We start from the raw sequence: 17,079 nt of genomic DNA, 5'->3' as shown, positions 1-17,079 counted from the left end.
GTCTACACACATTGCATGTTTTGTTTCACTGTTCACATACCTTTCAGCATTTTGACTGCTACAGTCTCACAGCTGTTACTTTTATTGATCCCAAATGCTGATGCTTCCACCACCTTCCCAAAGGCACCATGACCCAGGACTTTACCTATGGACAAGGAGAGTCAGTGTGAAGAAAGGCAGGTGCAGAACAGGCAGAATAGAATGAAGGAAAACAAAAATCCCAACAGGAAACCATGGGAAGAAGAAAGAAAAAACTTCATAAAGGAAAAGGAAGGAATGGAACATGTGCCCTTTCAGGTGGCTGCTTACTGTGTCAGTGAGAATAAGAGAAAGGACGATGGGAGGAACTGAGACAGAGCTGGCATGGACAAAGCAGAGGAAGGAAATGGCCATGAAGAAGTGAGGGGCTGTTTGTTGCCCTTGAGCAACAAGTTGTTGTGTGTGGGAAAGGTAAATGACCCCTTGCAGCACAGCAGCCAGGACTAATGTCACTGTTCTGTGCCTCAAAGGTAGTCTGCTGCCCTTTAAACTCTGGCAGACAGAGGGAAGAGGCTGCAGGTAGGTGTCTCAGCATGAGGACAATAATGGATGCAATCCTGGTCCTGAACTTGGGGTACCTGCTGTGAACTGGGCTGTTCCATCCAGACTCCCACTTGGAAAATAGGGGGATGTGTTTTAAAGCATGCCAAGGGGTCTTCTGTTTTCAGTAATACCTGTGTGGATACACTGAGGAGGTTTGGGCTTACAGTTGGCTCAGACCTGTCTACAGTCAGACCTAAAGAGATTTCCCAGGCACAGCTGGGCTTTAGGGACAGTCTGGGGAAGAAGATGGGAAGCCTGAGGCAGAGAGAAAGCATTAAATACACACAGAGGTGTGTTAAGAAACCTGGAGAGTGAGTTTGTAGGGCTGTGGGAAGCCCCAGCTGCAGCATGCAGTGGGAGGGAGGGGGTCTGGCTCACCTAAGCGCAGGCGGTCTCGTGGGAACTCCCACTTGCTGGAATCATAGGGCAGGTACTCGCACTGCTCCTCCAAAGGCACCTCGCCGGGGTCCATGATGATGGAGAGGTAGCCTGTCTTGATGTCTGCGTGGGCTGGCTGCAGGAACCAGCCAACACAAAGGGTGAGGAGGTGCCCTCCCTGCCCTGGGTGCTGACTCCCAAACGGGATTTGGATTCTTTGCCTGCCTTGACCTGCTACCCCCTCAAGCAAAGGCCATTTCCAGTCACCTCCTTTACCACAGCCCTTATGCACCTTGTCTTTGGCAGTGAGAGCCTTTTATGACCTCCTTTTAGCAGGTGCTGTCATGCAGCCCCACATCACAGCACTGGTGCTGCCCCAAGCCCTGATATGCCACGCCCCCTGCCTGGGGCAGAGACTGTCACCTACCCTTTTGATGTTGCAGAAGATGAGAATAAGTAGGATCCAGAAGAAAACAGCAATAACTCCAGTCCCAATCAGGATGACAATCTCCACATTGGTCCTGTCATCAGAGCCTGCAGGATGGGAGGGAAATCATAGCTTCAGGGATTTGCATTCCATGCCTCAACTCAGCCATTCCTTATGGCCTGCATCAGGATGTGGGGTGACATGTTCAGCATGTTTGCCTGAGCTAAACATGCTCTGGACTATAGATCCTCCTGTGAGAGCACCATGCCACCAGCAAGGCCAAGGGGCTTTCACTGCCTCGCACTTGGCCACAACTCCTATTCCACCCCTTCACATCCCCAGAAGTGTCGTGGCTACTGGTACCTTCCACAGAGACGCTGGCCGAGGAGTTCACACAGCCCTTAGCGTTGCAGACGCTGCACAGGTAGAGCCCAGCATCCTCCTCCCTCACCCTCTGAATGCTCAGCCTCTGGTTGAAGTCTGCAAGGTCAATCCCTGTAAGGCACAGAGGGTTGTGGTGGGCACTCACGGGGAGGGAAAATTAGTACACTGGTCTCAGGCTCAAAATAAGGCTTGCATTTTTTGGCTGATTCATTTTAGACGGTAGAATGACATCGCACCAGCTGGTAAAGGCTTTTCTCTTGCTGGCCCCAGAAACACCCTGGAAGGGCCTTCCCCAGGCAATGTGGAGAGTACAAGTCCCCCACTGATCATGCTGAATAGGGACAGTGCCCAGGCAGTCCAGCTGGCATGCCAAGTTCTGCTTCAGCTTCAGAACCTGTTGCTTTCCCTTTTCAATGTGCCTGGATCCTTTGCGTGTTCCTTCCATGAGATCTGGGTTGGTTCCTGCGTAATCAGAGATGCCAGGCACTGGGCTGAGAGTAAGAACATGAATGATTTCTCTCTCCCTGCTGTCCAGCTGAATGTGCACAAGCACAGACAGTGTTGAGCCAGGCCCTGGGGCATACACTTGGCCAGCGAGACTGCATCAAACTAGGACAGAATATGATTAAAACCAGGGTTTGGCTGATTCAGAGAACGGGTACCTTTATCTGGTCATAACAACTCCCGGAACCCAGCAGTGTTCAGCTCTCCAGCTGCTGGACATAATGCCCTGCCTGTGATCCACCCCCAGCCCACTGTACCTGACACTTCTTCCACCAGTTTCTCATCTTTGTACCAGCTGATTTCAGGAACATGGTTGCCGTCCACCTTACAGCGCATCTCTATGGAGTCGCTGACGTTCACCCAAATGTCTGTCAGGTTCTGCTTGAGGCGGGGGATCTCCAGGGCTGGAGGAGCAGCACAAAGAGGAGGAGGGGAAAACGGGAAACTGATTGATCAAAAGAATATCTGTGTTCCTGGGGGGCTTTGGGTCTCTGACCCCTGCTGAAGGGTGTCTTGAGAACCCAGGTGCCCTGCCTTTGCCACCTTGAGTTTAGCTTGCTTGTGTGGCTTCCCCTGGGGACGGACTGGGAAGCTGATGGCAGCAAGAGCACCAGCTCTCCTCTGTCACTCCCGCCAGCCCTGTGGACCCTCACCCTGCACAGAGATGTATTTCTTGTGGCAGTGTTTCTCCCGGGTCTTCCTGTTCTGCACTTCACACACGTAATCTCCCTCCTCGTCCAGGGAGATGTTGGGGATGGTGAGCAGCAAGGTCGCATCATTGGAGTCAGGCTGGAAGCGCAGCTCCCCCTGCATCTTGGTGGCATAGTGGTGGACGTTCTTACAGTCCAGCACGAGGGGGTTGCCCTCCTCATCGTGGAGCTTGGAGAGGTTCAGCCGATACCACTGCAGGTTCTCATAGGTGTAGTTGTCCGCATTGCAGCTCAGCTGTAGGTCCTGCCCCTCTATGGGCTCTTCCGAGGGCTGGGACTCAATCTCGAACCCGTCTGGAATGGCTTTCAGGAAGGAAATGAACATGTGAATGAGTTTTCATGGCTGAGCTGCCAGCCACAATGAAATTGTCTCCTTGGGCTCAGCTCTCTGAGATCTGCCTGTCCTCAGCCAGGGTAAAGGAAACCACTATAGACCAGAACTGTGACATGCAAACTGCTGGCAACCACAGCTTAAGCCCAGTGAGTGCTACAGGATATGCTCAAGTCCCAGGGCCAGATTAAGATGGAGTCAAAAATGAAACAAGCCAGGGAGGCCTGAATTAGGCTGTTACTGCTCCCAGCTCAGCTGCAGCATTCTGGTTTGCATCCATGCCCACTTTTACATGTGCAGGCAGTGACACAGCAGCCTGGACAACAACACGGAGAGCATTACTGAAGCAGTGACTGAAGATGTTCATCTGGCTTCACAACAGCTGGTGGCTCTGACAGCACAGGTACTACAACAAGGGCCATGAGCCCAGCCTTCTGGGCTGGGAATTTTATTATGGAATTCTCATTCCATAAGTTAAGCTTTTGCTGTGCCCTTGCTGGGCTCCCTGTCCCAGCAGACAGGGACAGGCTCCCGCCAGGACGGGGAACCGCTGGCAGGAGGCTCATACAGCCGCCTATGGGCCATGACTCCAGCCCACACCTCTGGGCTCTGGTTTCTCAGCTTCCTCTCACCACCAAAATCCCGTGGGATCACTGCCGGGGCCTGGGGCCAGCGGGACCTGGCCTGGGATAGGGTCGGGCGGTGCCACTAGAGGATGCTCTTGGACCAGACACATCCCCAGCCCAGGGAGCTGCCTGGGCGTGAGCCAGCGGGATGTCCCCAGCCCAATACCTGCCCAGGACCTGCCAGGGCTGCTTCAGGACCTAGGCACCGGCAGTGCTGGCTCATTCCCTGGTCAGCCTGCCAAACTGTCCCTGTGCTATCTGCTGCCAGGGCTTCAGGCATTTGCCACCCAGCAGAGCTCTGGGTTAGCCCTGCTTTCCTGATGACTTTTCCAGCAGTCTCTGTTGAAGATCCTGTGAATGGCAGGATCTAGCAGCTCTAGGGACCTGCCTGTTTCAAGCAGAGAGCTTGGCTGATGCAGGTGGGAGGAGGATTTTGCAGTACTCACTGGTCACATAGAAGTAGATCAGCCGCTCATCTCGACCCACTTTATTAGAGGCAATACACTTGTACATGGCTGAGACATTGGCCTCCTGGATGGCCAGTTTGCTGACTGTCTGATGGGGGAAGAGAACATATGGAGGAGTTAGGAAGAGCAACAGGGAAGAGAAGTAGGATCACTGCTGCTGTCTGGCAGATAGCAAAGCCCCCAACAGCTGTACCTGGGAAAGGATTATGCAAAAATATTGCCTTATTCTACAGGCCTTTGTGCATGTCAAGCTTTATCTGTTGGCTTGAGCAACAACAGCATGATTTTATTCCCAATCTCTGCTTCTTTTTATGAAGCCCAGTCAGCATAGATGCCTCTCCATGGGAGCAAACTTCTTGCAAAGCCCCTCAGGTCACAAAGGGGACAGTGCTCAGCAAGGGGGACAGTAACATGATGCAGGGCTGAGGGGATGGCTAAGCTCTTGCCGAGCTTTATTTATAACAGTGGGGAGAAAGGGAAAGGACACCAGGGCTTTGATTCCCTGAGCCCTCTGCAGTTAAGTGACTACTTAGTGTCCCACAGGGTTCAGTGGAATTTACAGGTACTTACAGACCTTAAAGCACTCCTTTTACACATAAGGAGAAATCAAACCTGTGAAAATAGCCCAGCTCTCATCCCTTCAGGAAGAGCTTTCATCTTCTCCCTTTGAATTCCAAGTGTACATAGACACGGTCCTAAAAGCTTCCTTGTCTCTCCTTCCAGCAAGACATGACTAAGATTGGGCAAACAGCCAAGCTGCCATCCTGGGAGCATGGACCCAGGGCATGCTGCCTCCAAATAAGCCAGGAAAAGCAGCTGGGGAATAAGGCTGTTCTCCTCCTCCTCTTGGCTCACACTGCACATGTGTGAGCTACCAAATGTGTTACAAGCACTCCCCTTAGAGGAGACTTGCAGTTTGAGGCTCCAGCTTAAACAACAAGTTAAGCACATGCAGAAATCTCTCTAATGAGACTGTGTTTAAAATGCAAAATTAACGTGTTCCTACAGGGAAACTTCTTTGCTTTTACTATTCATCCCATAGACTTTGGGAAGCATTTCCGTTCTGAGGGGCAATGTATTAGGTTATGTTAACCAGAAGGAACAGTCATTCATTCAGTGCATACTCAACACAGCTGAAGTGACTTTATTACTGGTACTTTTGTGCATTGCCTTTTCCGTTTCTTAGGGTTATTCATACAGCCAAAGTGACCCTATTGCTGGCACTTTTGTTGGTGCCTTTCCTGTTTCTTGGGGATTTTCCTTCTGATCTGCAGTGTTATGTTTTGAGTTGGGGTTTCTTGATCTGACATCATCCCGCTGCCTGCAGTGCATGGCTGTGCACTGCACATCCTGTGGCTCATTCTGGCCTTTACAGATGGAATTAAAAACAGGAGGATGGTAAGAGAAGACAGGCAGAAAGGACAAGGAGAGAGAGAGAAAGCAGATTTGAGGATGTAGCATCCCAGTGTAACTGTAAGAGCTCTTTTCTCCCAGAGCTCTTGCACATCTGTGGGATGCACAACCTAAGTTGAAGCTCCAGGAGAGTTACAACCAAACAAATGGAACGAGAAGGACACAGCTGAGGAATAGGAGGAAGAAAATGAGGAAAATAGGGAAGGATCAAAAAGGACCAATACAAGTATCACATCCATAGTAGGACACAAAGGGTTCTCACCAGGAGCTCTCACCACCCCTGCTTGCGTCCCTGGGAAACATCAATCCCTCATTCTCCCTTTAGCTGCTCTGGGAGGAGAAGCATCTGCCCTTGCCACCCTTTTGGCAGAGTGATGAACTTCTGGCCAGGCCAGGGGACGGGAAGTGCCTTTAGAGGTGTGTAGGAAAACAGGAAGTGACTTTCGGAAACAGGGGCCCATTTGTTTGTTCTGCATCCCTCTGTGAGCGCCTGGTGCCCGACACCAGTGGGGACAGGAACCCCGTCACGGCGCAGACCTGACACTCATGGCTACCAGGGACACGGAAAGAAACAAGCAGCAAGCAGGTCACACACTGCAGTGAGGGAGAGATGTTCCTGCCAGAGAGGAAATGCTGTGATGGAGAAGTGGCTTTGGGGGGCACACATTGCTCCCACTCACAAAGCTGAGGCAGATGGACGCCAGCTTGTCCAAACCACCCTCACCCCACCAGGATGGGGACAGCTGGATGAAATGCCCCACCAGACACATGCACCTTCCCAAGGCCAGAGATTTCCTGGCCAGTTTGTGACTCTTGCTCTCCTGACCAGGATGAGCAGGGTTTAGTTCTTGCAGAACAGCTCATACAAAGTGCTCAGAAATGGCCGTGGGAGCCCCCACAGCACCTGTCCCCCATGCTTTCCCTAGCTGGATGCCCTGTGTTCAATAGCAATCCATGAAATCCCTCCTGTGCAGCCAGCCCCAGTGGGAGCCTCTCTGGACACGGGGTAATTTCTCAAAGATGACAGCTCTCCCTCGCCCTGGGGCTGCCTGGTACTGCGGAGCCCCAGGGCTGGGAATGGCCGCTGATGGTTTACTTTAGAAGCAGAGGTGTGAAGCCCTCCCCAAATCTGTCTCTGCCAGGCTCTTTTCCAGGCCACTTTTCCTGGCTGATTGCAAAGGAGTCCCGTGCCCATCTCCAGCTCCCTGTCCCAGGATGGGCTTGGAATAGAGCCTCACCTTGTTCCGCCCCTCCACGAACTCCACCCAGGTGTCAATGCTCTCGATGGGGTTCACGGCGTCCTGCTGTGACACATCTTTCCAGTCCTTGCACTCGGGCATCCGGTCCCGCTGATGGCGCCTTGCTGCCCGGTGCCTGCTATTGCTAATCCAGCAGCCAGGGACGAGCAGGGGAAAGAGGAGAGAGAGACAGAGAATGTCAGCTGGGAAAAAGGCAGCAAAAGCAGCTTTGTGTCAGAGAACGGATGGCCCTGTCCTATAACTCTGTAAAATTTCCTGGATCTTTCAGTTACACAGTTCTGATGTGCTTTATAAAGGTGCCTTGCAACCACTAGTGAGGCAAAAATTTGTAGGTGTGAAAATTGAGACAGGGAACAGATACAGGTGTCCCAAGCAGTGTCTTCACCCCCAGGCATGGGGCTTCATCTTTCCTTGCTAAGGGTGGAGGAAGGCAGGGGTGAAGTCAATTCACATGTGCCCAGGGCAACTCTTGATGTCATTTTGCTCAGCACCAAGGCCTTAAAGCCCTGCTGGGACTGAGAGTCAGGGGTGTCACTGACTGGCTGGTGCTGACCTAGAGATCAGATGGTGCAACAGCCAAGGGCGCAGCACCCAGGGGTGCTCCTGCTGCCTCTGACTCAACAAAACCAGGAGGGAGACGTCCCAAGTAGAGGTGCTGCTGGTGTCTCACAGGGGCATGATGGTACCTCTTCAGGCTTAGACAGACATGTGGGGAGAAATACCCAAATCTGTCAGGGATCTGGGATGCTGCAGCCTGCAGGGTGTTTTGAAATGCGTGTTGGGGTGGAAGATGGGAGGATCTGGTAAAAAATGTGGGTGGGGGTGGGAGGGAGAGGCTGAGGGTGACAGGGAAGCAGAGGGGAGCTGAAGGCCCAGGAGCAGTGGCAAAGGTGTATGCTGGCAGCGTGGGGCAGAGCATTTGGTGGGGCAAACACACTGGTGAGCTGTGTAAACAACAGGAAGCTGGAAAGAAGCCTCCTGCATCCTCTGGAGCTGTGCTAGGCAGAAATATGGTGGCCTTGGGAGACAGTGCTCATAATTCATGGGCCCCTCTGCTTCCTGACAGGGCCACAGTGCACTTGCATGCGATGGAAAGCTCTCTGGCGTCCCTGGCTTGGCAAAAGCCTGCACAGGGCTGCAGGACCTGGCTTCCTCCAGGCATCCTGATGTCATCCACCCTGACTGCTCTGGCTACAACGCCCCAGCATCCCTTTTCCTTCTTCTGCTGAGGCTGTCATTAAAAAATGCCACTGCAGCCGTGCCTGATGCTGCCTCAGCTTCCCAGGGCACAGGCAGTGGGCATGCACCCTTCCTGCCTACCTATTAGTGCTGCTGGCACAAACACCCTGCTGGCAAATCATCCCAGCAGCTGGCAGAGATCTGGCACTTCCCCAGGATTCCGCAGTTCTTCCCCACAAGCAGCAGCTGCCTATGAGCACTTTTGCTTCCATCATTACCCAGGAGAAGACAAAGGACAGAAAAACTACGGGGACCTCTGGGCAGGAAGGGTGTGAGCCCCATCTGCTGTCTTGGGGTCTCACCCAGGGGCTGTGACAATTTCTCCTGCAATCTGCCTCAGTTTCCCCATTAGCACAGTGACCAGTGGTTTCATTGCAGGTTCTGTGAGGTGTGGTTGGGCCATGGACAACCACTGACAGATGCAGGTGGCTGAGGATGCAGAGGATGCTGTGGAAGCTGTTGGTGTCTGAGACCAGCCAGCCTGGGCAAAAATCCCACACAGAGTACAAGTGTCTCCACTCAGCCTTCCCACAAGGTGCCATGTTGTGGGTGGGAGAGCAAAAGCGAGACACGGTCGGGGACACAGCCACTGTCACAAGAAGTCCATGACACCACGATGGTTGCCTGACAAGAAACAAGTGTTGGAAGAAATGGCACTTACAGGCTGCGTCGGGAGAACATCCGACAGGGCATCCACGGCCTCCACTGCCACTGGATCACCTCCGGTGCCGGGATGCCATAGACAGTGCAGGTGAGGGCCTGGGGGCTCCTCTTGGAGTAGATGCTTGGGGAAGAGGCTTCCTTCTCATGGATGCGTGGAGGAACTGCAAGGATCAGAGTGACATTGTGAGCAGCTGCAGGCTCAGCCACTGCATCCCCAGGCCTGGCACAGCCCTCCCCAGGCCTGTTTACAGAGTGCCTGAGCACTGCAGCTGTCTGGATCTCAGGGCAACTCAGGCCTGCAAGGCACAGCAGGTAGTATTTAAGCAGATTCAAGTGACAGCCTTTCTCCTTTCTCTGGTGAGTGGAACTGTCTGGATGCTGCAGGGCTCAAAGCACAGGGCCACAGAGCCTGCTGGAGACACATCTTCAGATAGCAGTGCCCTTCCAGCACTTTTTTAGCTGGCATCTGTTTCCTGCATGACAGGTACCAGTTTCTGCTGTGGGAAAATTCCACAGGAGCTTCCCACCCACAGGAGCTCCTCCAGATCAAGACCTCATCTGTGTGGCAGCTGCCCTGCTCTCAAGTCCGCATCAGTTAGGGTCACCCTCAGCAGCATCTCCAACTGCAATTGGGAAGTGGCCCCTGAGCCAGGACATATCCTGTCCAAAGTGAGGGAGCCAGGAACAAAACTAGTGTCACCCAAGCCAGAAGGAAGCAGCCTCACTGGAGCCACAGCATCCCTCAGCAATGGGGGAGAAAGAGGTGATGTAGGTACCAACTGCTTTAGGACAGCAATGGGGACTGGGTCTTGAGGGAACCCAAAGACTGGGGCCATGGGCTCAGCACTTCCCCCCCAGTTCCAGGCCTGGCCCCCCCTTACCATTGACGATTAACTGGAGGCTGATGTGCTTCTCCAGCCCCGCCAGCCTGTTCCGCAGAACCAGCGTGTATGTCCCGGCGTGCTGCTCCGACACATCCTTGATCTGCATTGAAGATTGAGATTGCTTGGGAATTAGCTTTCCATCCTTGTACCTGCGGGGAGGCAGAGAGAAAATGCAGCCATCGGGAGGAAGTGTCCCACTGGCAGCTGGGCAGGGGTTTGCTCATCCCCACTAGAAAGCAGTCAGGGTGCCCCTCGCTAGCACTGAGGACCTCTCTGGAGAGACCCCTGGGCCTTCTCCAGACCCAAGTTATGGGTCTGCACATTGTGTCATATGGATGTGTGTGGGGTTGGGGGTGTTGTAGCTCTGCCCTGAGCAGTGAGTGGGTGCAAAGCTCCCATCTCCAGTCAGCTCTGATGGAAGTGCAGCATGATGAGGTGCACAACCCATCCCACTACCTGGTTCCTCTGGGCGGCTGTGATTGCCACAGCAGAGGGACAAGAGGGACAGCTCCTGTGGGAACTCCACTTGGCCCCTCCAGACTGTGCAGAGCTGCCAAGCCAGGCTGTGCAGCTGAGAGCCAGGACTTGTGGGAGAAGGGACCCCCATGGGTGGAAAAAAGTGACATTTGTGACAATCTTGGCCACAGAGGGACCTAGCAAGGAAGCCAGGCTAGGCTTCCCCATTTGGCAGGGGAAAGGAGGAGAGGAAAAGATGGCTCAAGCTAGGAAAGGTAAGTTACCACTGGAAGTCTGGTGGGGGGTAAGCCACGACTTTCACTGGCAGCTTCACGGCTTCATCTCCTGCAGTGGCTTCTATCACTGGGCCCTTCCTCCACTCCACGGTGATGAAGGGCTTTTCTGCAAGGAAAAAAGGGACCATGGAGGAGAATTTAAGGGAGCAGGCTGTCACAAAGATCTACTGCTCTCCACAGGGCCCAACAGCAAGGACCAAGAACAGGCAGTGTGTCGTTACAGGGCAGCTGAGATCCTGGCAGCTGAAGAGCTGCCTCTGTCTCCCTCCTGGGAACCACTGGGGATGCAGGAAGGCTGGGCTGCCTCATGACTTTGCGCTGCCAAGAAACAGCCACCCAGTGCAGATGGTGCCTTGTGCACCCGCAGCTGGTGCTCCTCAGGCCAGCCATGCCACAGGGGCACGGCATTTGCCACAGGGCCGCAGGATACGTGTGTCCTGCCATTCCACTGCATTTGGGCCAATTTGGTGTTAGCATCTCTCTCCCTCCGTTTTGGGACCTTGCTGAATGTGACTGTGCTCCCAGCATGGTGGTGGGGTGCAGGAGGGCTGAGGGGCTGGAGAAGGGCTGGGTTTCACTAAAGCAGAGTGGATGGAGGTGCAGGAGCCACTCTGCCCAAGCAGTCTGGGGATGGCTCTGCTGCAGCTGGGCTCTGGCTGTGGCTCTGCATGGCACTGGCAGGTGCTGTACCGTGCACGATGACATCGGTGCTCTCCTCCAGCATCTGGGCACCATTGGTGGCAGTGCATGTGTACTTCCCCACGTCCTGCTGGCTGACATTGTGGAGGGTCAGGATACTGGAGAGCTCCGTGTATGTCTGCAGGGACCGGCGCTCGGGCTCGATCACTGCTTGCTGTGTCTGTGGGAGATGACAGAGAGAAGGGGATGAAAGACGTCAGTAGGAGGGGGCTATGTGGATAGCCTCCTCACAGCTGTGATTCCTGATGCTCGGTGCTTGCCTCTACCTGGACAGGTTTCTGCACAACTGACTGCCATCCTCAGGCATGGAAGGGCACATGTTCTGTGTACTGACTCCTGGAGGTTGGGGTCAGATCTTAGCATGTTTTGCTCATATGTAGCCCAGGAACCAGGCTGGGAGCCCCATGAACTGAGTGATATTCTCAGGGGACTCCCCTGTCTCACCATTCAAAAAACCAGAGGATACAAGAGGGGAAAAACAGTGAGGAAGAGACGACCTCACAGGCTCTTGGTAACAAGGGCTCTATGATTAGAGTAGCTCCTTTTAAAGCAATCATGTTTGCTCTGGATTTGCACTGGTGAAAGTGAAACCAGTGGTTTCTTGAGAATCCCAGAGCAATAAGATCTCAGCAAAAAGGGAGCTTTCTGCCAGGAAAAGGGTCTTCCTTCTGTCTGCCTTCTGCTACAGGGAAAAAAAATGGGAAAACCCTCTGACCAAGATGTCCAGGGCACAGCATGGTTAGGATTGTGAAACAGAGCCCTGCCAATGATGTGAAGAGGAAGAATGAAGGGTCAGGAGGGGGTGACTCAATGGGTAAGAGTTCAGTGCACAGGGAGCTGCTCTGTTTGCTGGTACCTGTTTGCCAGGGTAAGTCCACTGGAAGTGGACGCCAGAGTTGAACTCAGCCCACACTGTGCAGTTCAAGACCAGCTTCTCTCCCATTAGCAGCTCCATGGCTTTCTTGGGATACAGCTGGATGTCATACAGCTCACTCCCTGAAGCAGAAGAGGCAAGGAAAAGACATTTATGATCCAGTAATTCTTTGACTCAGACTGTGTAGTTATAGGTTTGGGAATGATCTCCTGCTGCATGGTGTATCTCTGTCTGACACACAGTAGAAGAGATATAAGCACCATGCAGACTCTGTGTAGGTAGAGAGGGCCATAACATTCCCATGAGCCACAGTGATGGACTTCAGAGCCACCCAAACTGCTCCCCTGAACCTTTCCAAATATAATATTCACCTGCTATATGGATGATGAAGAAATTGGATTTGAAGACCTTCTTGTCAATTACGGTCTCACAGTGGACATACAGTAAGTCCTTGATCAAGTGTGTGGGTACCTGCATTCCCTTCTTATTGTCCCAGAAAGTGCTTTTCCCGTCAGGGTGGATGAAGAAATTTTGCTGGAAAAAATCAAGATTTTGCCAACTAAAATAAGAGGTTAACAACATTCCCACTCCACCCCTCCCAGGCTTTATGCTGGCTAACACATCCCTTTTGTGGGAAGAAGCGATGCAGCATCATGCTGTGATGGCCTCCCGCCCTCTCCCCCCGAGGGTTTGCCATCTAGGAATTGTGGCCTCCCCTCTACCCCGAGCATCCTCATCCTGCACCATGAGCCTCCTTGTTTGCAGAGCGGGCCAGAGACTTCCAGGAATGGAAACTTCTAGAGATAGCTAAGGAAACCGATGCTGATGTCCCACACATCAGCCCCACCGGGATGAGTGCTGACCTTGGGTAGTGTCCTTCCTGGGCAAGGGAAAGGCCCCTGGCCCCCAGAGTGTCCCTGGAGGCCTTTGTACAATAGTAACACTCATCCTGGAAGGATGTATTTGCATTGTAAAAAAAAAAAAAAAAAAAAAAGGAAAAAAAAGGCGAAAGCAAAAGCAAACTGATAAGAGACCTGTTTTTAGTCATGAGCCCCAGGGCTGCAGCCTCCTCCCTTGGGGGGATGCTGACCACCTAGAGGGGCTGTAGATCACAGAGATGAGGCAAACAGGGGATGCTGTGGGGAAATGGGTTTAAAACAAAGTCTTGTTTTGTTTTATAGAGCTCCAGGGAAGAGAAGCAAGGTTGGCAGGAAACCCGTGGGGTCTGCCCAAGGGAACTGGACAACACAGCCTCAACCAGCAAATAAAACGAGGAAGCCAGTGGCTTGTACTTTCCATGGAAAATGTATCCCATGCATTTTCCTTTCCTGGCAGTGCCTGTCCTGCTTCCACTCAGGCAATTACAAATGCAGAACAAATGCAATACATCTCGGTCCAGAGTCTCCCAGCGGCCGAGCTCTCACCGAGGTCAGTGTGACGTTAAGATCTGGGACAGACACGAGGCATGGTACCCAAGTGTTCTCCTTCTTGCTGATGAGGAGGGTCTCTGGCTTGTTGATAAATGGCTGTTCAAAATCTGAAGAAAAGATACAAGGAGAACAACTACTAAAAAAGAAGAAAAAACTGGGAAAAGGCAACAACCAGTAAAAAAGGAGGCTTTCTGAATTTCCTTAACACAGCACAAGCTTCACAGAGGGAATGGTGTTGAGCTGTTCAGCGCCATCTGCCACATGTGACAGTCAGAGGAGACACCTGGAGCCTGGGAATGCAAAGGCAGCCAGCTCCTCCACACCAAACACGGTACCAGTGCAGCGGCACTTGTGTGACATTTGGGCAGCGCGGGAAATGACCTCCGCTTTCCTGGAGCCCTCAAGGTCTCTGCCTGAGCGTGACCCTTTGTGAAACCAGTGCGTCGTGTCCTGGGCTCGGCGCCTGCCCAGCTGGTGGCTGTGTCCCCGCGCAGGGCTGGCGTGGAGCTGCCGGGGCTGTGCTGCCCTGCTGCAGCGGCCGGCAGCGCGACCTTCGCGGGCGAGGAAGTGATCCACAGCGCAATGGTATGCAGATGTCATCCTGCAGCCATCCCGGCCGGCAGATAAACACATGAGCTGAGCTTTCCAGGGCTGCCACCCCACTGCCGCCCAACTGCTGCAAGCACAAATATTGACAGGAAGAGCAAAAGCACCCAAAAATAATCATTATGGAATGACTTAGCAAGGCCAGGGATGTCACACCAAACTCTGTGCAGAGCCAGCGTAGAATCAGCAGCTGACTAAAGGGGATGAAGACAAAATTGGAAGAGACAAAGATTTGTGAGGCTGCTTGGTGGCCTCAGTGACGGATGATTTATTCTGTAGTATCAGCCCCTGCCTGCCCTTTTCCACAGGGGTTTATGCCTCATGGGGTGCTATCTGACACACTTCCTAGTGTCTCGAAGGCATGGTGTTGCCAGCATCTCTCCTCTGTAAATGTCCACCCAGCACATGGTCATGATTGGCTTTATTCATGGAAATTGCCCCCTGGGTGAAGGGGGGTTTATAAGGAGGGGTTCGGTCTCCATCCGGGAGACACTGGGCTGCCTCAGAGTCCTGCTAAGGGTGATTTTACAGCTTTTGGTATGCTGTAATCAGACCAAATGATGCCAGTGGCCTACGTTTAGTTTTATTCACCTGTGTTTCAGCTAAACCACTGATTTCAAGGGAGTGTAGCACGAGGACCTCTGTTTGTCCAACCTGAGATTCTTTTCCTCTGATACCCAACCCCAAAAGAGACCCATCTAAAAGGACAAGTCAAAGATGAATTTGGAAAAGATTCTCACTTGGGGATTCTGTTGTTCAAATCACATTGGGCCCAACCCAATCCAACCCAGTGCTCCCACTGTTAAGTGCATAAATCTTTAATTTTTGATCTATAAAGCTGCTGCTTGAGTGATAGTCATGCTGCAAAGGCCTCTCCTCTGTGTGAAGTGCTTTTTTCTAAAGTGTAGGTGAAACAACTCACACTCAAGAAACTGAATTGGTCAGCTCTTACAAAAACACAGATTGCCCAGAGAGTTCTTGTCTTTACTTCCTGGGGGTTTTTGCTGCTACAGGATTGCTGACTTCTGAAACCACAGATTTGTTTCCCAGTGTGAACATGTTCCTCATTCCTCTCCTGAGCCCTGGGCATGTGAGAAGGGGGAGCTGCACAGCTGCCAGAGGTGAGAGACCACAAAGTCCCCTTCCAGCTCAGATGGCAGCCAAGAACTGACTGATTTACTGGGCTAGTTTTGCTGCCAATGAGCTTGTGATTCATGCATTAACTCCCCTCTCTGACAACATCACAAATTTCCTTAAGGCCGCCTTAATGGGTCGGATGGGGATAATTTCTTCATTAATATATGCTAAGCTTTATGAGATGTGGGCTGTACATAGCCTATCCTACTCTGATGAGGCATTCTGTGTCTACAGTGCTATCTCTAGTTGTAATAAAATACACACCTAACCAGACACATGGGAAGGAGACACATGCATGGAGAGTTCATTTAAGAACTGAGCTGCAGGTAAAATACAGAAGAACCTATTTTTCCAGGCAAGTACAGATATTTTGTTCCTGGCAATTTCACCAAGCTCTCAACATGAGAAATGGGCTTGATGGATAAACCTGTGGTCTGATCATCCTGTCTCCAAACATCCCCAACACTTACATCAGCCCTTCCAAGCTCTCCAGGGACAGTCTCACGTTGCAGCCCAGTTGAGCAGGAACAGGCTTTATCTGAACGTTCTGCAATGGCTGTGGTTACCATATGCCTGGGTTTTCCTGACATGTCCCTTCTCCTGCTTGAAAGCCTGTCCTGTCTGGAAAGGCAGATTTTGAGGTTTCCTAGATGCTTGATAACCATAAGAGGGGACAGCCTGATTGGACTGAGTATGAAGGTGTGCTGTGTAGCCACGTGCACAGCAGTGCTGCGAGGTGTTGGCAGGATCTGGTGCACACACACCGTCCACAGGCACTGTGAGTCCCACGGGCCCTGACAGCGTGGGATTTATTGCCCCTAAGCAGCACCACGTGCACTCCTGGTAAACAGGAGAGCCGCTCCTGAGCTGCAGAGAGGCTGGAGGTGAGAGAAGGTGGATCAAGGGGCAAAGTGGCATTTGCTGGATCACAAAGAAAATCAGTTCTTGCAAAAGCACTCCCTGCATGTAAGCTTTTGGGGTTGTACTAATTTTCAGCATATCTAAGAAGCTCTCTGTCTCCGTCCTGATACAACCCTCTAGAATGTCTGAACACCACTGTCCAACTCACAGATGTCTGAAATCCAGGCAGGCTCTGTCCTGTTTTAGGGTGGGCAGCATAGCCCATGGAAAGAGGAAGCAATTGCCCAAACAGACTTCAATCCCTCTCCAACAGCTGCCCAGCTTTTATGATTTGCCCCTGCATTTTTCTCTGCATAGTTGCAGAGGCAAAATTGGCTTTGCCCTGGGACTTCTGAAAAATGCATCTTGTATGTCATGATCTGCCTGGCTCATGACAACTGCATCAACTAATAAATGGGGGTGGAAAGAGAAATAGCTCAGCCAACTGTTTCCAGGGGACAGAGTTCATTTATCTTGCTGGAGCCTGCTGTGAGCAGTGGGGGAGACGGCAGAGGAGGAACCTCTGGGACACAGAGACGCTGAGTACTGGCCCCGCAGCCACTCCCTAAGCTGAGGTTCCAGCCCCAAGCCTGGTAACATCCCTCCTCTGCCAAAATACACCTCATAACCCTGCTTGCATGGGCAGCCCCTGCACAGCATGGAGAGGAGCATCTGGATCTGTCACTGTGAAGCAGCTCAGGCCAGCAGGTCTGGGAACAGGTGGAGGCTGCACATGGAGTGTTTGTACCACTCATCCTCTCCCTCTCAGTCTCAGCTTTATGAAACACTACTACCCCTGGCCACCAGCATCTCA

At 52.4% G+C, this 17,079-nt stretch overlaps 1 protein-coding gene across 3 annotated transcripts in view; it reads right to left on the bottom strand.

The window, feature by feature from the left end:
• FLT4 (fms related receptor tyrosine kinase 4) overlaps positions 1-17,079 on the bottom strand; it is a 60,180-nt gene that overhangs the window by 12,801 nt on the left and 30,300 nt on the right. For all 3 annotated transcript variants that reach the window (XM_069028742.1, XM_069028740.1, XM_069028741.1), the window contains exons 4-18: positions 13,617-13,729; positions 12,564-12,726; positions 12,175-12,314; positions 11,310-11,478; positions 10,608-10,725; positions 9,865-10,016; positions 8,982-9,144; positions 7,061-7,205; positions 4,389-4,497; positions 2,929-3,288; positions 2,533-2,679; positions 1,751-1,882; positions 1,388-1,494; positions 961-1,096; positions 41-145 (exon numbers count right to left, since the gene is read on the bottom strand). In XM_069028742.1, coding sequence (XP_068884843.1) covers positions 41-145; positions 961-1,096; positions 1,388-1,494; positions 1,751-1,882; positions 2,533-2,679; positions 2,929-3,288; positions 4,389-4,497; positions 7,061-7,205; positions 8,982-9,144; positions 9,865-10,016; positions 10,608-10,725; positions 11,310-11,478; positions 12,175-12,314; positions 12,564-12,726; positions 13,617-13,729 — 2,259 coding nt within the window. The remainder of the gene's footprint in view (positions 1-40; positions 146-960; positions 1,097-1,387; positions 1,495-1,750; positions 1,883-2,532; positions 2,680-2,928; positions 3,289-4,388; positions 4,498-7,060; positions 7,206-8,981; positions 9,145-9,864; positions 10,017-10,607; positions 10,726-11,309; positions 11,479-12,174; positions 12,315-12,563; positions 12,727-13,616; positions 13,730-17,079) is intronic.

The sequence above is a fragment of the Aphelocoma coerulescens genome, chromosome 13 (assembly GCF_041296385.1).
Source record: "Aphelocoma coerulescens isolate FSJ_1873_10779 chromosome 13, UR_Acoe_1.0, whole genome shotgun sequence".
NCBI lineage: Eukaryota > Metazoa > Chordata > Aves > Passeriformes > Corvidae > Aphelocoma > Aphelocoma coerulescens.
The sequence above is the reverse complement of the archived record's forward strand: the minus strand, read 5'-3'. Positions and strand labels throughout refer to the sequence as shown.